Consider the following 24329-nt stretch of genomic DNA (forward strand, 5'->3'; position numbering starts at 1 on the left):
AGCCAAACCTCATCAACAAATGGTTTTATTAAAACCTAGCCCCATGAAACCACTCTGGTGCTTGTGGAAGAATACTTAACCCACACTTGAGGGAAGATTTTCAACAACAGGCCCCTTCTAGTAATATAGCTGGAGTTTCAATGGAAACCTGACAGATAACATACCAAAGAGGAATGGGGCCCATGCTCAAGAAACACTGTGAAACGCTACAACTAAAAGCCTGATGTTCACTCCGATGTTCTAAATCTCAACCTATTTACAACTATAAATAGACATATTAGATAGGTATCCTAAATTACACCACTGGTGATTTTCCCAATTTCAGTTTTCCCCAGTAATTTTCACAACCAAAATGAATAGTTCACTGTTCTTAGAAAAGGTATTTCTGACCTAGAGAGAATAATACGAACGGCACCACCTTTCTCAAAATATGCCATTTGCAGCTCCCTCTGCATGTAAAATTGCCACGATCATATCTTTTAATATACTGGGAAACTAATTAATTCATTAATTAACTGGATGCAGGCTCTTTCAGGATGTAATCTGTGCATACCCTGAAAGTAAACTCAGGTAAAACTCAGGCTTCTCAGCATTCTCCAACACTAGGAGAGTAGACCAGGTCACCCAAATAAAAGGAATACAGTACTCAGGAATAGACTTGGTATGGCTTCAGACCTAAAATTAGAGCAGAGACGAGCAAATCTGCTATCATAATGTTCTAGGATTTCTTTTTCCCCAGTTTACACAGAAGTTTTTTATGACTAGCCCAGTAATTTTGGTAGAGGCTATGAATGGAGTGTGTGGTCTTGCTTCATTCAAAGATTTATAGTTCATCAGGCCAAGGAGATTTGCTTTACCTGATATGGCACATTTAGTTGAACAGGTACTTGAGCGGAGCGGTAAAAATCTCTTATATGTAAGAACTTTTACATATAAGTAGCTTTTCCAATGTGGTTGCCAAAGCATTAGTTTTATTTCTGCACCAGCTTATGCTGTTTTATCAAAAGCACACAACACTGGAGCAAGCACACGGTAATTTCAGAAAGTTTTACCTTGAGGGTTATCTTTCCTCGCAGAAACATTATGTCCAGATGCCAAAATAGAAATTTCAAACTTCTCACCCATTAACAAGATTTTTTGAAGAGTTGTGCAAAGACTTCAGGACAGGAAGAATTTATCCAACAACATTTATTGCTACTGAGAACAGAGAAAAATGTAGTGAACTACTTGCATAGGTTTCAGGCATTGCTCCCTGTTCACTGCTGACATCTGACGGATCACCACAAAAAGCAAGGCGACTCAAGGCCAGTGATCACTATTTTTGAGGAATGAGTCCAATCCAAAGAATGAATGATGTGTACAGGATACATGTGGAGTTTGCAGACGGAGCCCAGACATCAGTACGGCAAAAGTGCACAAAGTCAAAGAATTATGTAGAGTTTGATATTCTCTGAAAGTACAGGGGGAAAAAAATTCCTGAGAGATGCAACAGAAGATCCAACCTAAAGGTACTTGTTGAAAATGCAAGATTTCCTTAACTGATCAATGAAATACCTCATCCACAGTGTTAGAAAGTTAGAGAGCAGATAAAATAAAATCTACTATCAGAATGGCAAAATTTCTTGGGCTATTGTAACACTTAATGGCAATACAAGCATTTATGGGGTGGAAAACTACAGCGCTACATCGTACCCAGAGACAGATATAAATAGACCTTTTCTGAGCTTTCAGCACGTCTCTCTCAAACTGCAGGAATACGGACACTTAGTATCTGTGTGTATGTAAATGCAAAACCGTTTGGTTCATTGCTAGCTTGTCCATACTAGTAAAGGCAATAGTAATTACACCACTTTTGGCACAAAAGGACTGCTTACACCAGCATGGACTATTATGTGAGAGTTTGGAAGCTATTCCTACATCATTAATCTATTTTACCAGTTAAAGTAAGACTAAGATAGTTCAGATTGAAAGAGCCTTCAGGAGGTCTCTAATCCAACCTCCTGCCTGGAACAGGTCAGCCATGAGGCCATGTTGTTAGAAATTGATTGCATAACTTGGTCTCACTTCAAAATTGGATGCAGGATGGTATTTGGGCATACAGTGGGTGACCAAAAAAACAAAACCCCAAAATTACCCTGGAGATGAAGAAACTCAGCCTTGTCCATTCTTGCCAGGCGAATGAAGGCTTGTTCATAGGCAAGAGATTCAAGTGCGCCAAAACAGGCAAGCTGGAAATCTCCAAACCAGAGGACTGGTGATGGAAAGCAGCAGGGGCATAGAAAAATCTTTTTAATGAAAATGTAAAGGACAAGGGAATTTATAGTGTTGTTTAAAATACCTATCTACCCTCCTGCAAGAATCTCACGTGCTTTCAGCAAAGGAAAAAAAATACTGTTTTATTTATAAACATTTCTTTTAAATAAGCACTTTGTTGTTCTTTGACAATCTTTCTGATCAAAGGATATCTGCATTATAAGCATTATTGTAAAATAAACAGATTTAATCATCACAAAAGACAGTTACTATTAAGAACATTATTACTTGTCTGTTACCACTTAACAGACATCTGTAACAGCATCTATAGACATGGCACTCAAAAGAAAATTCATTCAACATTTGACAGCCTAAAGGGCTCCTCATCTACTATGTAGCCGTGATTTTAAAACCTTGTTTGTTTCCTGAAACTAGATATAAGGCCCTCTCCTGTGACAACAGTGAAGTTACTTCCAAGCTCCTTGAAGACTCCAATTTATGTTTACTAAGCAAACATCTGTAGCACCTGGAGAGTTAATGGATCCTTGTTTCCACTTCTGCTGGAGATTGCCAACCTTGCAGCAAAGCCAACAGGACACTGCACAGCGCCATACCTCCACTGCTCCACCCCACAGTAGCATGTCTTCAGGTAAATCCCTTTTTGTTAGGGCTTTTAGCCAAATAGCAAATTTAAATGGATGTGACAGCTCACTCTGCTCTGGGGATGATACTTTCAGCAGTGAGTAAAAAAAAAAAAAAGGAGACAGGTAACTTTAAAATAAACACAACAAGAGTCACTGGAAGTAACACAGCAGAACCCTAAGAAAAGCTGCATTCTTTTGAAGATGTATCTGGACCAATCTACCAGTTAGAGATATTTTAGTTCTTTTTTTTCTCTTCCTTCCTAAGGAAGCAATTAAAAACAAGCAGCTGCGCAATATCCCCACAGCAGACAAATTTGGAGTTACAAAAGCAGCAGTTTTTCTGAATTGACTACAATGTCACACAAATTCCACCATTCATGCAACAAGAAGGAACAATACATATAAATGGATAGCAGCTCTGGTTTGGTTGGTTTGTTTTTTGGTTTTTTTGCCAAACAGGCAGAAATGAACTTTTATATGGCGATGAAGCCGATAGATAGATAGATAGATAGATAGATAGATAGATAGATAGATAGATAGATAGATAAAACAATTAAGAAATGCAGTAATCATATTACTGTTAGAATTGAAATACATTGATATGATGAAGATATCAAAAGACAGAGCTGTCTCCTGCTGGTAAGGTAAGGATCTCTCTGAACTACTTTTCAAAGCATTTATTTACTTTGAGTTCTGGTGTATCAGGGATAGAACAATCAGTCAATTATACGCTGTTTTAGAGAGAGAGAGAGAGAGAGAGGGAGGAATAACTCACCACACACAAAAAGGGAATGAAAACATTCTAGCAAGATCAATTCCAGGGTTTAATTTAAATGTGTGCTTTAAATGAACTGTTACCTTCTTCTCTTTGTCCAAAACATTCTGAGAACATTTAGCAAGCAGGCACATTACATGCTTTAATGTAGCAATTAATACAAGTTATGGGTAAAATCTTCTGAAGCCATGGAGTTTACACCCAGTTCATCTTGCACTAGGATTTCATTTCCAAGACTTTGTAAAAGTAGAGTAGTGAGAAGAGGGCCCACCTGACAGATTATTGAAACTTCTAACCTTCAGGAACTGCACAAATCCCTGTTATCAGCTATAAGAGAAATGCAAAAATACCCCAGATGATCCAAAATATCACAACTGTCATCAAAGCATTAGCACCTCAAGATCTACAGTTCCAAACAGATGCCATCACATTCTAAATGACTGACTTGAACAGGAGTAATTTCATTAGGATACAAATGGCTTTGAACATTATCTCCAGCCTTTGAGTCCAAAATTACGGCACTTAAAACTGGGATCAGTTTTGGCTGCTGATAAAAGGAGCAGTTCTACAGATTTGTCATTCCTGAAGTCTCCTTCCTGGCACTTCCACTGGGCCAGCATCAGAGACATGAGTTGGACGCAAGGTTCTGCCACAGTTCACCTCTGAATCTCAGCGCTGCTGAGCTTCCAAAGCTCTCACAGAGTTCACCTGCCAAAGCGCATGCTGAAAGCTCTGAAAGGGATCTTAGTACCCAGAGTCCCTGTTTGCACCAGAATGATTCCCCCTCTCCATATAGGTCAGACAAAGGTAAAATCATTAATGTTTGGATAAGGGCAAGTTCAGTCTACTAACATCTGTGCTGGGGGAGATGCTGTCTAACACTGATGAAACACATGGGATTGCCTGAGGTAAACTTGGAAGAAAATCATCCAGCTAGCTTTAGCAGTTAAACACTGACAGTTAAACTGTTGAAACTATAAACTGGTTTGTTGCCACCACTGTTGATCTTAGCGCATAAATAATATGCAAATATCTTTCACTACTGTGGAGATGGTAGCCTTCTGTTAGAGGAAGCTGATGTCTTACGTTAGTCAACTAAATTGCTGTGGAGACTGAATTTGTTTTGCCTGCCTCACCTTTTCACTCAACTGATCACTTCAGCTTCTGCGCCCTCCCCACCATCAGCTGAACACTTCACCTTCTTACTTTTATATCAGGTGTTAGCAGCAGCAGCGATCGATCCATCCAGTTCTATCTACATTAGTCTAAGTACCAGGCACGTTTGTGCTGTATCAGAAAAAAATTAAGTTTTGTGAATGCTGTAATCTGTGATGTAACATTGCTCTTTGACAAACAAGCTGTTGGTGCTTAGTTTCAAACACCCCTGCATAAAAGCCTTCTTCCTTTTCTAGGGTTGCCATAACAACAAGCAGAGCGCTGTCATTTTGCTAAGTAATGACAATGACAAATATGTAAGAAATGCAAAGGTTTGGGGAACTGGGAGCAAGATTAGACCTTCTCTTGCTGCCTTTACAAAACATTTTACTATAGATTCATCTTACAAATCCTAAGTTGTTCCTACGGGAACATGATAAATAGTTAGTGCTCCGTGTTGCCTCATTTTTCAGAAAGCCAGTGTTGTTCTTGCGGATGCTTTGTCAAGACGTAGCATGGCATTATTAATCAAGAGTATAGGATATGATCTTGAGATCATAAATGCCTGCAAAAATGTGGAATGAATCCCAATTTCACAGTGTAATAAAGCGATAATGCTGTCAGACCTTTTTCTCTTTAGTAGTTAAGAAGGGTTGCAGCAAAGATGCCATTTTATTCAATGAATAAAATCATGGACAGGTGACTCAGAAGTCAGGAAACTATTATCTGAACAATACTTCTGTTAACCATGAGAATGGAAAGTGTTTTCTTCTTAATTAAATCAAGAATAACACCTAGGACACCAACCAGAAAGATGAAGACTGACATTCTTACCACTTCATCATGAAAGCTGTTTTTTCAGGTGAGTTTTGTTTGGGATCGCTCAACCTCTGATTTAACAGAATTAATGTTATTTATTTTTTTCTGGTTGGGTGAAAGGCAGTCTTTTAGCATACATAGCCAAAACATAATTTTCCTTTTTATGCACTTTCAAACTGTAAGTATATTTACTGTGGGGGTGGTGAGGCACTGGAACAGGTTGCCCAGAGAAGCTGTGGATGCCCCATCCCTGGAGGTGTCCAAGGCCGGGCTGGATGGGGCTTTGAGCAGCCTGGTCTAGCGGGAGGTGTCCCTGCCCACGGCAGGGGCGGCTGGAACTAGATGATCTTTAAGGTCCCTTCCAACTCAAACCATTCTATGATTCTACTCTCTTTTCTTGCTTAGTACTTAGAAAAGTTACATCTTCCCTTTGTCTGTTGCATCTATTAATCAAAATAAAATGACTGAAACAAGTTTTCCCCTAAATGCATGGAAAACAAGAGCCATCCCTCACACTTCTAAATTTTTTTCTAAAGCCATCACATGCACAGTGGTTGTTTCATGACTCCAGTCTCCACGACTCTGTTCCCAGCCAGACACTGTCAGTCATACACTTCCTTGACATAAGCACAAAATGCCTCTCCGGTCATCCTGTACTCCTCCCTCCTCTCAGGCTCAGTACAGCTTTTGCAGTGTTCTTGGAATCTGTCAGTCCAAGAAAATATGGACTTTTATCCATATTGAGTTAATTACCTCTCCTGCAGGATCTTCTGTTTCTTTATTTCACTGCTTTCATAAGCTCCCAAGATCTGTATGTTCATACATACTAATCTTAACAGTTTAGGGCTTTAAGGGACTTTCTACATCTGCCTTGGGGTTTTTATGCCAATACAGAGGAGAAACAATAACAAATTGGAACTTCATCTAATGATATAATCCACAAACTGAGAAAAATCACATTTGTTAACAAGCACTAATATCGATTTACTGTGACAACTACACAGTACCTATGCTGCTTTTTTAAGAAAGCTAAGGTGTTTAATGATAAATGACGTTAAAAAAAAAAATTAAAAGTCATAGTTAGTCCCTTCTATGACACATCATCTGTTTAAAAGCAGAACTCTCCCTGGATTGCAATGGGGCTGGTAAGCTAAATCAGGACATACTTGAATACTAAGAGGGAAAAACCTATTGCTATAAAATTTAATGACAGACCAACACCCACCTGCGTCTAAAAATACCTAAACCTGCATTAAAAAAAAAAAAGATTGACCTCGAGTGCCTAATGGAATCAAACAAGGTTTATGAAAGTGATGTAGCTGTCGTAATTAATCTGTCCACATGAAATAATTATTTTCACTTATGAGAAAAAATTGAAGTTGCATAACAAGCATATAGATGCATGACAAGGCAAGACACAAAGATAAGGAAAGAGAAAGTAAGCAGGCACTGGCGAGATGGACAGAGTAGCCCAGTATGTCTGATCACAAGTTTCCCTAATCTCAAACAACATTGCTGCTTCTGTAGATGACTAGATTTCCACTACAGAACTTCAGGCACCCAAATAAATTAGTCAGATTAGATGACGAAACATAAGATGTCCCACGTTCCCTAGAGAGAATGGTGATACATTCTGGAGATGACATTTAGCGTATAACATCAAGTCCTTTATCATTATTTCAGTAATCACGTAATAAATTCAGCAGGCAAGTTCTAAGACTTATATAGCCTTGAAACCTCCCAAGTCTCAAAATCCAAGTAATTTCTTGATGATGATCTTGACATAACAGAAAACCAAGAATTTCATATACACACAAACCCTGTCAAGACAAGCAGACGTAATTCACACAGGATCATACACCTGCAAAGAGTAACCACAGTGACAGCTTAAAAAAAAAATTCCTTCTTACCTGCTGCTGCTTCAGAACTGATGCTATCTTTAACTACACAAGCTGGACTTAGGGGCAAAACATCATCATCAAAACTGATGAGATCTCCTTCCACATCTAGTTTATTTTGCAAAGCAGGTGCTGAGGAGTTGGCTGCAGGTGACAATTCCCCCAGAGACTTGAAAGCTTTTTCTTGGGCAGATACAGGAGGCCGTGGGGGAGCAGCAATTGGTTTTAGTGAGGCCAAAGAAAGGGCAGGATTTTCTGCATAACGTGACTTTTTAGGAACAAGAGGCCTTGGAGCAGGAACAGGAAATTTCTTTTGTTCATCGTTGTTCTCTGATCCACTCCTTGCATCAAGAAAATCACTACTACTACTTTTAACAAGGCCAGGTTTTGGCTTCTTTGGCAGTTCAGGTTTGGTTACAACACTGCTCCCAACTACTTCAGGTTGAGGCTGCAATTCCTTGGAAGGTGTTGATTTGCTTTCTGTCCATGCATCCCATTCTCCTGAAATTCTGCTTACCCCTGGCTTTGGAGCAACTACTGGTTTCTTTGCAGTAACAGGTCTTGGGACGAATGAACGAGGGGCAATTTCTGGCTTTTTTGATAATCCTGAGGTATCATTAGTTCCTTGGGATTCAAAAACTTTGATCCTTGAAACAATACTATTTTGGCTCTTTTCTGTACTCATGCTGTCCATCATCAAGTGATTGTCTAGTAAGCTATCATCTAAGAGAGGCGACTGCTGAATTGGAGGTTGCTGCCTTTTTGTGGTAGACTGGTTCACTTCTTCTCCATTGTCTATCTTACTTTCAGTATTATTGACCACAGGTCTGAGATTGCTTCTTGATCTTGGCTTTGGCACAGGACATATCACAGCATTAGGATTTTCTTGGCACCTCTGACCTTCAGAAATTTCAAAGACTATTAAGGGATTCTCATTTTCTGAAGGAGACTTATTCAGGAGAGATGCAGAAGGCCTAGGAGGTTTAAGAGGACTCTGTCCTGCTAACAGAAAAGAAAAGGTTTCAGTTATCTGTTCCAGAACGCTTTAGTTATGTTATTTTTTTGTCAGCCATCAGGATAGTGGTTTTTATTCATAACTTACTGCTGCTTGTGAAACTGCAGTTGTCTTTTTAGAAAGATGAATGAAAAAATATATGAACTCTAGGAAGAAGCTGAAGATTGCCAGAATATGTGGTATCTACACATTGTGAGTTCAAAACTACTTGTTAGCTTGCAGCACAAGGGGCATGCAAGCAACATCTAGACCAAAGAATAGGACACTAACTGCCCCAGCTTGGTTTGCACGCTTTTCATTCTGAACATGGAACACTGCTGCTATTCTGATTGGACATCTGAGCTCCTCTGGCCCCAAAGCAATTGCTATTATGGAGGAATCAAGCAAAACTTTCAAGACTTAATTATAGTCTGACCATGAATGCAGTGATAGTTCTTCAGAACAGAGGAATTTTACAGAAATTTACAGAAGTAATCACTCACATAAATTTAACTGTTATTCATATTAGACACAGCACAGACCAATAATAAAGACCATCTTCAGGAGACAGAGTAAAGTTTTCATCAATGAGAAATCCAAAGCGTCCTCACCTGGATAGCCTGCAGATTCCCAGTGTGTAGGCACACTAGTTTTTACATTACTTCCTGGCAAACGGCCAATTAGTTCCTCTGGAAAGTCAGTTTGTGTTGCAGAAGTAGTGGTATGTCTAGGAGCAGCAGCATTATTGTTATTTGTTGTATTCACTTGCACTTGATTGATTTCTTTTATCACCTGCTCATACGATGGTGGAAGCTGGAAAACAGAGAGGAAAATATTAATGTACATCCAGATATGATCCTTTCAAAAAAAAAAAAAGAAACATACAAATTTAAAAATACTAAATTAACATATGCAGAGGAAAAGAACACTGCCATAGTCTTTTATTCAATGTGATGAAAGTCTAAGCAAGCAAAAAACTCTGTTCCTCTCTAACTTAATGTGCTTTTTACCTTTGTAAATCAAACACACCTCACGTAAATTCACGCTCACCTCAGCTGGAATATGCTCATTTCTCCTCCACTGAGCATGAGATGAAGCAGAAGGGAATCCTAATCCCTGAGGAGTGACAGGGCTTGCACCTGGAAACCAAGAGGATGGCCGGAGGGGTTCAGCAGCAACTATTGTAATTTCAGGACGCCTGGAAATGAAGGCAAAGGGGAATAATTATCTAAAACTTTTTAAAACAGTTCTTTTAAACTATAAAAGACCAAGGTTTTCTCTGCATGGGAAATCAAAATAGTTCAGGTCTTTTTGATTTAACCAACAATGTTTTTCCATGATTTCAAAGTAACTTACTTGACCCTTCTAACAAGCACTTAGGCTTTCACTCAAAGCACCTAATTAAACGCCTAAGCCAAAAAGTAGGTTTATTGGCTCCAGTGAAATAATTTACATGCTTAAAGGACTTAAACACAAGTGTAACTCTATTAAATGGAAGAAGTTTTAGTCTTTCGGGATAATGAGAACTAATCATGTGTTTGCCCTTAGCCTGACACAATCTGAAAACAGTAGGATAGTTAAAACTGCTTCTGGCTGGCTAAATAAAAGCTTGCCTATCCTCAGACCTCTAGGGAAACCTCCCACTGTGCTAAAGTGGGGCAGAGCAAGCCTCACGAGGCCTTTGGGACAGGGCCTATTTGCTTACAGCATCTAGTACAATAGGGACTTCCGTAACAGTTAAGGACCCATAGGTCTACCCCTGTTTTATCACTGTAACAACTGCTTTAGAGCATAAACTGCAGCAATGGCACACGTCCCCAGACCATGGCCCCCAGCATACCCCTGACCAATCTAGAGTCTCACACAAAATGCACCTTGAGAAGTGAGTAGATGAAGCATCTGCTACAGAAGCCTCTGTCTGCTGACAGAAAAAACCTGCAGAAGCGTAACTTCAAAAACTATTGGAAAAATAATCTAAAAAAGAGGGCTACAGTTCCTTCACACCTGAAATAATGGCAGACTCAGTTCACCAGCTATCCAGGTTGGTGACCTCCTTTCTCAATACCCTTTGAGAAACTGGAAGGAGGCCTGAAAAGTGTGCTTATTTTCATTGTGAAGTGATCCTGTAAATAGATGTCAGCAAAGTAAAACAGTTCTGCAGAGGTTTGATGGTTGGCTGCCTTCTTTTTTTGAGGATACATACAAAAGTTGATGAGAAAACTCCTCAAACTCTTAACCTATCCTGTGCTTAAGAATCACAGTACTTGTATTTTATTCCAAAGTTTAATTTATTTTTAAACACACTAAGCATACAGAGAAGGAAAAAACCCCAAAACCTAGAGGAGAAAGCCATAAAAAGTAATACTGTGACACAAGCTAACAAGTTTTACAGTAACACCTAATTGCAATATAAATAACGGCACCATACCTTCTATCCCTCTGCTGTTCGCTATGGCTAGAGGTCCGAGAAGCTATTTAAAGAAAAGAAACAAAAGTTTTGAAGAGGTTAAAATATACTGTCACTGCAATAAAACGAGGACAATAGCAGAGCCCTTACCAATCCACTATCAATGAAATGGAGAACGTACAGCATCTGATCATAAATTCCAGATTTTAAGAGCAGCCAAGTTAAAAAAAAATTATTTGTATTAAATATGAGAAGTTTTTAAAAGGTTTAGAGTGCAGTTTCATAATCAGTTTAAGTCACCCTATGTCCAAGTTACCACCAAGAGAGATGGTCCTTCTTCCTCGACAGACATTCCTGCATTCTGCATTGTGGTCACCCTAGAGTTGAAACTTCATTTTCTTTTTCTTTAGTTAAAGCAATGCATGAATAAAATAAAAAGAAGAGTTAAACATATCTGGCTTTGCTTTTGATGGCTCATTTCTGAGATGTGTTCTTTAATCTTCTTTTTAATGTCTCTTTGTGTTTGTTTTAGAGAAGGGAAAAGTACTAAGGCACAAAATCTAAGAAGCTATTTTACCCTCCTTTATGTAAAAAGAAAGAATTATATGTTACAATGTTACCAGCTAGAAATTTTCTAAGGTTTAATCACTCATAGATTAAACACCAGCAACATTTTTTTTTCAAATCATGTGTTTTAAGTCACATAAAATAAGTAAATCCTGACATCTTCATTTTTCTATTTTTGTCATATTTATATACAAATAATTTTTTCAATGGCCACATTATATTTTCACTATGACTTCTTTAGAGAGAAAAGAAAAATCATCTGAGGGACAATTTTTTGAATTTTTTGCATTGCAAGTGCGATTTAGGAAGTGGTAGAGTTTCATTGTGCAAAAGCTGACAATTATGCTCTTCCTGTGTCATCACAAAGCACACTTGATTCAAGAGCCCAAATAGTGTTGTGTCAGACGTACCTCTTTGACAGGGCATTTTTGATGTGCACTATTCATGAGTGCTAGAGGAAAAAAAGAAGGGGTTACAGAAGAGGAAGAGGAGATGAAGGAGAACAAACCAAGGCTTCAGAGTGCCAGAAACCATGATCAAATGGGTTAGTCACGCAAGGATAGCGCACGTGCCAGTGTTGTAAGAAAACAACCGTAATGTCTTTTCACAATATAGCGCCTTAAAAAACTAAAATAAAAGCAGATTTTATGTCTAGTCTCATGCTGATTTTAACAATGGCTGTTTAGAAGTTTCCTCTGCAGTAAATTAACCATGAAGAATATAACTGAATATGGAAACATCCACTGAATTGCTCAACAATGAGCTACTGTAGGAACGAGGAGAGGGAAGTCAAATCTCTTTGAATGCTTTATGTAGTTTAAAAGCATGGTTTATTTGGGTCTGCACTTTTTCCCCTTCTAAAAATAATGGGTTATGCTGAGGAATTGATACAAAGAACCTGGGATCCCATAATTTATACTCCCACCTACCAAAGAGGTATGGGCAGGCAGGTTGATCCCAGTAAGAGGCACACCTCTAAGTTTCAGGCATGATTGCACATCTCCTAACCCAGTTCTGTAAAAATTGTTTCACAAAAATAAGTAAATAAAAAAATCCCCTACACCTGATCTAGTTGAAGATGTCCCTGCTTACTTCAGGGGGGTTGGACTAGATGACCTTTAAAGGTCCCTTCCAACCCAACACATTCTATGATTCTATGACTTTCTTCTTCAGAGATCTTAACGCTGCGTTGATTTAATACATACATTAAAGATAAAAAGACAAACTGACCTAAAGCAACCAATTCCAAGATTAGTTTTGCATAAAAGAAAGTTTTCATTTGGTAAATGTGTCCAACAAAACTGCTTGGGGTATAGCCAAATTACAATGATAAGGGTATTAGAAATAAAAGCTAATTAATGAGGGATGTAGAACTGAATTATAAATCTGCCAATTTCTTTCATTCTTTCTTCATTTCTAGATAAATTCTACATGCTGCTTTCTCCTGTGAGGCTCTAAATGTACTTGTATTTATGAAAGTTCTTAAAACAAATAAGAAAAACCTAAACAAAGTCTGAAAGAACTTTTTTCTTTCTCAACATAAGCAAGTTAGGTGAGGCATATATATAATCCAGCGAATTCCAAATTTCAAGTAAACAAGTAAACTCACTTGAAAATAATGCATTTAAAATATTTATGTAAAAATAACTAGTAGACACAAATATCTCTCTTCAAAAGGGTTAATGTCTAAGCTATCATATATGTTTTCAGACTGTGCTCAGTCTGTTTGAAAAAAAAAAAAAATAATCTCCCAGGCATTTACAGAATCAAGTTACTTCCACGTACATAAACATTTAATATAAACATTTATTTTTTAAGAACCTTGACAAAGTTCTTCCCTCCCTCAATCAACTGTTCCCCTCTTTTTGTTGTCACATTTTTGTTAAAACCACACTTTTACAACATCTTTAGTTTTGGAAGCTCTTAAAACCACAGTAGGAACACAGGTGAAAGCTACCACATCTTCTGTTCTCACATATTCCTTGGAGTTCCACAAATGCTAGGAAAAAGAAAATATAAACTTTCTAAATAATCCTTGCCTCCAGACCTGCACAGCTTTTATTCCTTTACCATTTCAAAGAAATGAATTTAAATTAAAAACTCTATGAGAGAAGACATGAAATTTTAAAACACAGCACACACCTGATTTAAAAACAAAAGAAAAAAACCCGCAGCCATTTTTCTGGCCTTGTGGTCTTTTGATCCTGTAAGCCTATTCTTCATTCCCTTTGTGGATTGCCTTGAAAAAGCATGCTATTAATTTTTCCCCACAGATTTCAAATTATGGCAGCGTTAAGGTTTTAAAAAAACCTTTCTTCCATCAGGGGAGTCAATAGAAATGTATTTCAGTGCTGGTTTACATACTGACAGCTGAAGACAAGACAGTCGTCGTCTCAACTTCCACACTAAGAAATGCTCAAGGTGAGAATTGTTGACATTTCCAGGACCATATGGTTATTTAAGTGGTATTTAAGTAAAAGGTAAGCAAAGCGGTTAAAGAAGGGGTGGGAGCAGAAAAAGCCAGTGCATAAAATCCACACCTTTTCCTCCTATAACTTTATCGGTCTCAGGGGACAGTCAAAATGTCAAATCAACTCATAACATTGTTACTATTTATTTCCATTAGCGTCAGTGAGGCATCTAAAGGTGTTTAACCTAGTATAGTAGAATTTAAGCAAGTAAAGGATTAATGGTAATACTGTAAATGGAGGACAGATCAGTGACTTATAGATTCATTTTTTGTACATATTTCTTACAAGCACTATTTAGGGGGCCTTATCCAATTATTTTTGAATGTGCAGTGGTAAAGGGTACTCAATTTGTGCTGTATACTTACATTTAGAATGTTTTTCCTCTGCCGTTTCTTCTCTGGGTCCTACTTTTCAAGTGCACTTAATATGCCATTTGTATTTGACACGTACAGATTATGGGGCAGGGGCCACTCAAAGTTATGAGTTCAAGATGCCTATGTAAGTACAACCACCATTATAGCACAAACCCATAAACTGCAATGCTACAGACAAGCTGGTGGCAACGGAATTCTGACGTGCACTTTTGAGCCTGGAAGAGAGTCGGGCTAGAATTTACAGTCTTTCAGGCAATCTTTTAAGGCAATATAGAGGCAACTATGAAGTTCATTCAGGGATCTGCTCAGATACCATCCTGCTGTGAGCACTGAGCACTTACACAATATAGACACTGCGTAATAATATTTGTGTTTCCATTAGCAAATATGTATGAAATACGGAACAGTTTTGTCATTGCAGAGTGTTTTAAAAGCAAGTTTCATTTTGCATTAAAGATTGGTACCATAGCCTCAAATAGCCCAAGCCTTGTAGGAAATCAAACTCCAAATTTTTCTGATGATTTTTATCTATTGTCCCTTCCAGCAGCTGTGAGTTAACACAATCCTGCCAATTAACTATTTCAGTTAATTCATGTTAACTATTATTAATAGGTTTTAAAGTACTAATATTACTTTTTACAACAAGGACACGTGCTAATATTTAAAAATGCAGCTTCTTTCAGTGCTTTTCCAACATGGGGCTGGATGTTTCTTCCATCACTCCTACAAAATATGTAGACTATTAGACTGAGGAGTTATTCTTCTTACTGTATAGCTGCCTAGGAATAATTCATTACATTATCTCAAGGACAGCCTCAAGAGTGGGGAAACACTCCCTCCCTTACCTATAAAATAATATACCAGAAGAGATGACAGAATGGTCCCATGCAAGAGGCCACGCTTGCCGTCTTTGCAATACCAAAGGTGTCACATGGCTGCAGAAGCTTTTCCTCAGGGAACACTGAAATGATCAGGTAATCCTCAAGCCAAAACCAGAAAAAAAAAAAAAAAATCTGATTTCACCCAAGATTTGATTAGACTATTTCAAGGTTCAAACTGATCGGGAATCTTCATGCATCTCTGAAGTAAGAGAGTTGAAGCTTTCCTCCTGAACTATTTCTTGGCAGAAGGGGGAAGTCTTGCTCCTTTTCTTCTCATTCTGTTTCCAGGCACCTCAGGGAAATATTAGGTTGTTTGACATTATAGCTAGGCTGATTTAATGCTTGAATGTAGCTAAAAGAGATGGTGATGACCGATTCCTCTTCCAAACACGGACTTTTGTCCCCTCTTGAACGAACATTAGCACTCATATGACTCCACAGTAAGTGAGTTCAGAATGTTAAGTAAAGAAATAAGCACATTCTGTACAGGTTTTGTCCATTTTATCTCCCTGAACCTGCTCACCTTGGGCTCAGACCACCAGCAGCATAGGGGGAAGGAACATGCAACCCCCAATAGCAGTCTCTATTTCCTGCCTTTGCTTCCCAGCTTCAGTTCTTTACACAACTTCAGGGAGAGAACTGATCAAAAATAACCTAGGAGGGTGACAGGATTCCTCTTCCTACCCACAGCAAGGTCAAATACCCTCTTCACAGCTGACCAAACTGCCTGGTGCCAGAGAGGCTGGCATTGCTGCTGAAAAATAACTGTGTAACTACACCCTTAGAGCAGGCCTGCAGTTTCACTCAAATTTGACAATAATGATTTATGAAGGCACTTCACTCCTTCCCACACCTTTTCTCGGGCTGTATGTTCCTGCCTCTGCACCGTTCCCTGCATTATGCCAGCCCAAATGTTTATGCAGATGGGGAGAGAATGAGGTCACAGAATTGATCTGGTTGTGAAAAAGTGGGAGCCAAAAGAACCTAGGAAGCCCCCAAGCAAAACAAAACAAAAATGAAAAACAAACAAAGCCCACGGCAAAAATTGCAAAACCGCCAAATGGGAAGCCACAGTCTCACTCAGAGTGCATACAAGCTGTTACATATCCCTTCATTCAGCCATATATTTGCTTAGGACAGAATGAGAATGGAACTTTTCCATTTTCCAAGCCACGGGAAAAGCCGGGAAAGCCCAGAACCTGGAATGCAGGTTCTTCCAATGTTTTAGGGCAGCAGACTTCTGTATCCCTGCTCCTTAACGACACCCTACTCTGGAAGAGTGGAGAAGCGAGCGAAAACACTATGCCCCTTTGCCTCACTACTGCAGCACTTGGCTTGACTTCTTTTACTTTCTTTGGCATTATTGTGCATGTTGCTGTCTCTGGCGCCAATGGAAATAGTTTCACTGATTTCAGTGGGAGTTGGATTTAGTGGTGTGTCCTGGCCTGAGACCATCATTAAAAATCCAGGGGTAACTTTTGAAGAGTTGAGATTAAAAAATTACTCCCAGGCATATCCCACGTTCATACACTTGCTTTCTTCGGGCACGTTGGGGTCACTTTTCTGAATTCTATGGAGCTGTCAAACAATTGAAACAAAATGACATCGTCTTTCTATCCAGAGTTGTAGTCAGGGTGGCTGAAAGGAAAATAAACCCTCTTTTTTGGTCACAAGACCGAGAGATCACTGATACAAAGTCATATAAAGCATTGTCCTCAGGTTGGAAAGCTGAAACCCTGCACATACCTATTATGTTTCTTGAAAGTTAGAGATAAACAGCCCACAGAAGCTGTGATTAAGAATTAAAGACAGATTTCTAACTCTGTTAGGTAAATACACTTTCCAGAGAATACCATACTTTTTCCAGATTAATGGCAATGGGAGTTAGGAATTATTCAGGGTCCATTTTCACTTTAGGTCCACCCACAGGTATGGTTACTGGCATACAATGAACTATTGTTTCACATACAATGCCTTGATATGTGCATAGAGATTTTTTTAATAGGTTATCATCTGAATAATTTACATGGTACTTATACTTCATCATAGTTGTTTACATATTAATATTATTAAGAATGATGTTATAACATATGAGCCAGGACTTCTTGACTCCTGGTTATTTTTTACTTGATTGTGCCTCAAAACAAAGTATCATTTGCTAATATATTTTCAAAAACATACATATAAATTGCTTGATGATCTTTTAGACAGTTTCTCAGTTAGATGAGGTACTGGGGCTTAGGCAGTCTGAGTCAACTTCTGACTCCACCACAAAAGGCCCTCTGTGGCCTGGTGCTCTCTGTTTTCCAGTTTCCTATCTATGGTAGCAGCAGCACAGATAAAGTGTTGTATTTTAACTATAGCGTCATGCAGACTTGCTCTGAATAAAGCTTTCATGATCCCCTTTGACCACCTCCAACCTAATCCATACTAATGAGCCCCTGACTAATAGGCCCATGAGAAACAAATCAGTAGTACATACACCAATTTATTTTTCCCCATAGCAGAATCGTAAGGGCTGTTTCATTAATATGAAATAGAAATCATGAACATAAAGGAAATAAAAATGAAAAGTGGAAGAAAAAAACAGCAAAAAATACTTTGGAAGCTGCAGCTAAAAAAATTCTCTGCCTGGAAATATCATGAGCAGGGAAAGGGAAAGAAGAGCTAAACAATTAAATCAGGGAAGAAGAGTTTGGACTTTCATTCAAGATTTATAAACAATTTTTTGTTTTCCACAATGAGCCTGGTGCATGAGTCTAATCCTGTCCCCAGTATAGCCAATGAGCAGTTGCTGCAGATTTCTACTAAAATAGAACCATCTTCTGTTTTGTCAAGTGAACTAAAAATTGAGCATATATAACCCAAGTTCTTCAAAGATGGATCACATCTGTGCACAAATGCATTAGTGCATCAATAAGAAAATGTTAGTAACTGGCAAGAAGGGACAGCTTGTCAGCAAAGCAAAAAGATGGTCTAACGTGAAGCAACAAACAAAGAGTGAGAAAGAAATTACAGCCCCCCAAAAGCCTGATAACTACTTTGTTGTCACATAGAAACATAACCAGTTAATAAAACCAAAGATTTAGCAACCTTACAATACTATGATTCTCAAAAAATAGGAAAAGTAGACTTACATCTCTTGATTGCTGCTCTTATGGACGACAATGGTCCTTGGCTTAATGAAGAAAAAAAAAAAAAAGCACAATGTGGTTAATGTCTCAAAAAGAAAACAACAAAATAACATCATGCAGAAATTCCCCATATATTGTAAAGGGTTTGCCAAGTGCATTTTTCCCCTAGGTTGTTATCTTACAGAAACTTGTCCAAAAGTCCTGGAGCATACAACCATACCCAACCCCTTCTAACGAAAACCAGGTTAAAGCTTAGCTGCAAGATTCTGCAAAGATAGAAAGCCAATTTTTAAAACCATTTTTTCTCTCAATTCTGTGTTGAAGTTCACATTCTGTCTCATTTGACGGGAAAACTTGGAGAAGAGCCCATGTGGGTGTGCGTATTCTCAGATTATAAGCTTTTAATGACCTAACATTCTTGTAAATAAATAAAAACTCACACAGATGAGTAAAAACCTGCAACACCTTTGCTAAATATTTTCAACCATTATTTAACAACTTATCTTCCTTCTCAGTTGACATTGCATTTTTCAGTAATAACTTGGTGGGTGGGGTTAGACAGGAAGACAACGTGACCAAAAATTCGCTGATACGCAAGGACAGAAAAATGTTTCCTTTTGTCAACTCATCTGTTTTCTTGGTAAGACTAAGGTTTCTGATGCCTCTCTTCTGAAGGTCTTATTTAACAGATACGACAGTCCTTACTATTTGTGTGGGTAAAAATCAAAACTAACTTGGGATTATTGTTTTCAGAAAGTGTTGCTAATGGAAAAATATGTTTTTAATAACCTGCCACTTGTGCAAAGCTGCAGAGGAGATTAAAAAAAAACCCACAATACACAACTACTTCAGAAAAGGACATTTTTTGCTCTTTCTTCTTTCTTTTTAAAAAAAAAAACCACAACAGGTAAACAGTACTTGTGGTAAGAAGTCTCTGTTAGTGCTGAATAGTCTTTTTGAAGGTTGAAAACAAATAGACTATATTTGATTTAAATTAATATAATATCTTAATTACAACAGAAAGGCACACTAATCAAGTTTTTTCTGGAAAACTTCCACCACAGTCTTCACCAGCAGTATAACAGCAGGAATGTTAGTACAGGGCAGGCATCAGCATCTTAACACCGCTCTCACTCTGCCCATAGCAGGCGTGCGACACACCAACTCTGTCAGGGCTCAGTTTAGCTCCACGTGCCCTTCCACTGCAATTGCTGATGGCCGCAGTTACTCCAGTGGGATGAAGAACAGGGGGATTTGGAGGAGAGAAGAAAGAAACAGTCAAAAAGGACGTGGATGAAAAATGTCCTCCCTCTACAGTCATTCTGAAAACTAATTAAGACTAGAAATCAATGTGGCTCTGACTGAACTTTTTTCTGAAATAGTTTGGCTAGTCTAGGATAAACAATGCCTATTTTGTCTGCTTTCAGAAACAGTTCAAATGTGTCTTGGCCCCTATCCACACAGCTAGCAAAGCTGCGTTAGAAAACATTTCTATCAGTCATATTTCACTATGCATTCTCAGCAGAAAAAGATTCTGATTTTCCTTCAAAATGCCCCATCATAATACAGCCTTATCTTTAAGAAACCTTTTTAGTTGTATGTTCCTCACATGTGTACCCCAGACTCCTTTTTCTCTTCCTTATAACTCAAGTCTCTTTCTTTTGGATGCTCGTTTTCTAAACTTTATTTTTCTGCTTTCATTGCTGTGAATAACTACTATCTTTAAAGTTTTATTTTAATCATATTTAGTATCAGACAGGAAGGAGACTGAAGTCTGGTAACAGGAATCTGAAATCTTTTGGCGTAGCAAAAACTTTCTATACTCAGAATTCAAGATTTACTTAAGTTTTATAGCAGGAAATTAGGAAATCTACAAAGTATGCATATTCAAGTGTCAGTAAGAACCAAATGGAACAAGTTAAGTTCTTTCTTTTGCTGGCAAGAGTGCTTCGACCCATTGCAATTTGCCTCAGAACCTGATGAGCACTTTCAGATATGAGTAGGTATTTTTGGCTAGAAATCATAGGAGGAGTCATGTAGGCAAAAGTTCAAGTTTTCCATGCAACATGAGGACCAAAAAGGTACAGAAAACAATTTTAAAATCAAAATGCGAAGAACAAAGAAGCAAAACCTTTCACACAACCAGCCTAGCATATATCAAGACCAAGGCAGTTCAAGTATGCAACTACCTGTGTAATTTAGAACCCAGGACAACACGGTTATGTTAGAAAAACTTACGAGCTTACAGGCAAAACAAGCTGTTAGCAGATAGTTTTTCTTTTCCACTTTCCATTAACAGGTCACCCATCAACAAACTTTTGGCAAAGCGCTATGTTTCCTACCCCCAGGAGAGTTTGATTCACATTTAGCTTACATTTATTCAAAAACATGGAAATGGGAGTGGATGTAGAATTCCCCCCCCCCCCCCCGAAGTCCTGTAAAGAACTGCAAATTTCATAACTTTGTTACACACTAAACCCCAGTAATTTAAATAAGATGCTGGTTTTGGGGCAGATTGATTTTGTTATGCTGAGCTAAACCCTCCCCGTTCCACAGGCAACAACTTCTGGTCTCTTGTCCTGTCTTGCAAAGACAGAGTGATAAAGGTTGCTAATATGCTCCTCTGCTCCGCAGTTAATGACACATTTTCTCTCAAGCCATCCAAATAATTAACAATCAAATTGAATTTAATTCTCCTATTTGATGATGTAGGAGCTGCCGCAATTACTTCGCAATGTGGAGTCCCTGCTCTTTCCACCTCCTCCTCCTGTCCATAAGGCACAGCAATGAACCAGAGCACACACAAAATCCCCACAAACACGTGTCAAGGAAAAATGGAGAGGGAAAAAGTTTAATCTGTGGGATCTCTGATCCTGGTCCCAGTGCGACTCCCACGACAGTTACATCAGAACACCTGAGGGGTCAGCATGACAATAACCAGCCCCACCTCCTGTGTTGCCCTGTAATGTATATAAGCAAAGTCCAAACTCATTGCTGGAAGAAAACAGAGCAAACAGCAGGAAGACAGACCTTTCAGCGCATTAAAGACTCTGAGAAACATTAGCTCCAACACCACCCCAGCCATACCTAATATGGAATAAGTAAAGATGCAAACTATTCATCCATCCCATATACGATTTACCGTGCAGGAGTGGACAACCAGAACAACTCCTCTGACATCTGCAGATTTGTCCTAGACCCCTGTGCACTGTTAATTTAAAGCACAAACTTTGTTTCATTTCCAGCTAAGGCAGCAGCTTCATTGAGCTTCACCTGCCAGCCCTTCAAAAAGGGGAACTAACCCACCTCAGTGGGGCCCCCTGCACATGCAAACAAACCCACTCGAATAGGTTCAGATGGGACCCGTAAGCTGCTGTACCTGCTATGCTGAAAGCAGCTGGGTACTTTAAGTCGGCTGTAATATGAAAAGGGTCCCAATGGGTCACCGTTTCTGAAAGATAAAGAACCTGCAGTGGTGTGTTTGAAGATGTTTAAACACTTACTCACTCCTCTTGGCAGGCTTTATTCTGGGTTTCAAGGACAGGTTTTCTAAATATAAACACTTGAGGAAAACACTTCAAAAGCTTATTTGAGGTCTGTGTATTGGGGAAATAAAATTGCCACAAGCTAGACTGGGCAAAGAGCTGTAAACTGTTTAGTGGAATAAGTGCACTTACTGTGCATAAACCACAGTCTCTCCCTCACTGGAGGCTCTGCTCCGACACTTTTACTTGCACTGAGCAGTGTTTCTCTTCAAACACAACTTCAGTGTAGCTATGGTATTTCTCAAAGGCCCACTCCTGCGGGGTGACTCCTGACCCAACGCAGTGACCGTTGCGAGTCTCACTCACCTGAACAGTCCCCACACTACAGAGGAAGGGAGGTGCTGTTCAAGCGGAATAAAGCTCAAATCACACGGGCACCTCTGAGTGAACAGGCAGGGATTTGTCTGTGCCCGGAGCAGGACAGCATTTAAGTCACACGTTAGTCAAGCAAAGACGCCAAGAGGTCCTGACTACCTTTTCACCCACACATCTTTTATCTGATTCAGGAGCAGCAGTGGCTCCAGCCCAGTTGAGGGCAACTCATAGACTGCTCCCACCAGCCGGCTGATGGTGAGCCAGCTGTGCTGCTCAGTACAAACAGGCAGAGGAGTGCTGGGCTTTACCTGCCTCTGGAGGGCACAGGCAGCACTGGCTTGTGACTGCTCCCTCCTGCCTGTGAGCATACCCATTTAGGGGGTCTCCTCTGGCTATCTACAGTCTTCTGCCCTACGGGTTGTGATACTGCTTGGGATACAAAGACATCCCAAGCTACCGTCCTGTCTCAGCATCTCTCCTTCATCCACTTCCACCAGTCTCCTATTGGCTTGCATGGGATTCTCAGCAGGCCCTGAGCAATCCTCCATAACGCCTGCTCCCTTTATCAGAACCAGGACTTTGTCCCTTTATCAGACCAGTTTCTTTGTCTGAACTGATACAGCAATGAATATTCTACAGGAAAACTGATTGCACTTCTTTCATACATCACTCCAGACATACACAAAAGTCAGGGGGGCGGGGGAAGGAAAGAGTGAAAAAGAATGATCACTTGTAAAAAACAAATATACTGAAGCATCTGCTGCAAAGTCTCAAAATTTATCCTTCACATCATGTTATACAAAGCTTTTCTTAAAGTATCAGTCTTTAAGTTCACACACCTTTGTAAAAGCTTTTTAATATATTTTTAATTGTGATGGTTCTCACTCTGTCTTACATGTATACACACACACACAGTAAAAAAAGTTAAGATGTTGCTATTTTTAATGTCTTATGACTGCTTGGAATGTGAGCCAAGAATTTTTAAATAGCTGATGTTGAAATTACTGTAAGGCAAAACACTAGTTTAATAAAAGGCATCATATATTCCTCTCAGTTACTTTAGAATCACGCCGTCTTTGTAAAAGCCAGTGTACTACAGTGTAACATTTTAAAAACTTATTAGAAGACATTATTCCAAACACAGAATGTTTAAAATGCCACCTAAATGATTTCACTGCAGACTGAATTACAGAAAGATGTTAGCAATTTTATAGTTAAATTAAGGGTGGTGCAAAAGATCAGATTTACCACCTTACCCACCCTTACAGCGGGCCAAAGACAGACCTGTTATTTTGACCAAAAAGCTCCCAAAGCTAGGACAGAAGAGTCACAGCTATCTCATATTCATGATGTGGATGCAATAGACAGAACTGTATTAATTCTGTGGATTAAGTGAATCTACACTGAAAATGGATCCACAGTGTTCAGTCTCTTCAACGCCTCCACTGCAGAGGACTCCCAGTCTTCCAGCTGATACGTGTGAATTAGATTACGTGGCACGCAGGCTCCAGGTGCAGTCTCCCCCTTAGCGTGAGAGAAGCCGAGACTGCGCAGCCTGTAGTCCCAGCTTCCCCAGGCTCACTGTTCCCACCAAGAGTTGTGTCGGTGCTGACATTGTCACAAGTCTGCTGGATCAGCCACGTGATTTTGCTAACAACAAACAATCCCATCCCAAACATCCCGATTAGTTTTCAGCCAGCCAGGCTGCTTGCTCCAGCTGGCTGCAGAGCCCCACAAGCACAAGGGTGATGCTGGAGAAGCGGTGGGAACGGACAGCCGGGGAGGCCAGCAGCTGTCCCTGGGGGAAGCAGCTCAGGCTCTGCTCTCAAAAACAAACCTTAAATCCATGACTCTGCAGCTAATCTGACAGCAAATTACCAAATGCTGGCTATGCCTCAGGTCAGCTGTTCTTCTCACCCTTCGTTATCAGTTGGTCCACTCTTTTCTTATTCCCCCACCCCCCAATCATCTGGTCATCCAGATTGGCTCACTGGGACATCAGACAAGCACCAGAAAAAAGCAGCTGGCAGCAGCCTGGCACCACAGTGATCTCTCTGTAAAATGAAGACACTTTCTCATGTTCTCTGCGAAATCATG

The 24329-nt window shown here is 39.4% G+C and overlaps 1 protein-coding gene across 6 annotated transcripts in view; it reads right to left on the reverse strand.

Moving 5' to 3' along the window:
• Nucleotides 1-24329, reverse strand: part of SH3D19 (SH3 domain containing 19) — an 86162-nt gene that overhangs the window by 27117 nt on the left and 34716 nt on the right. For 4 of the 6 annotated variants that reach the window (XM_074589648.1, XM_074589646.1, XM_074589649.1 and 1 more), the window contains 6 exons: nt 18376-18416; nt 11923-11963; nt 10967-11009; nt 9589-9736; nt 9150-9351; nt 7557-8546 (listed from right to left, as the gene is read on the reverse strand). In XM_074589648.1, coding sequence (XP_074445749.1) covers nt 7557-8546; nt 9150-9351; nt 9589-9736; nt 10967-11009; nt 11923-11938 — 1399 coding nt within the window. In that variant the 5' untranslated portion in view covers nt 11939-11963; nt 18376-18416. The remainder of the gene's footprint in view (nt 1-7556; nt 8547-9149; nt 9352-9588; nt 9737-10966; nt 11010-11922; nt 11964-18375; nt 18417-24329) is intronic. The other 2 variants (XM_074589645.1, XM_074589644.1) reach the window with 2 other exon arrangements.

This window comes from Larus michahellis, chromosome 5, assembly GCF_964199755.1.
Source record: "Larus michahellis chromosome 5, bLarMic1.1, whole genome shotgun sequence".
Classification (NCBI taxonomy): Eukaryota; Metazoa; Chordata; class Aves; order Charadriiformes; family Laridae; genus Larus; species Larus michahellis.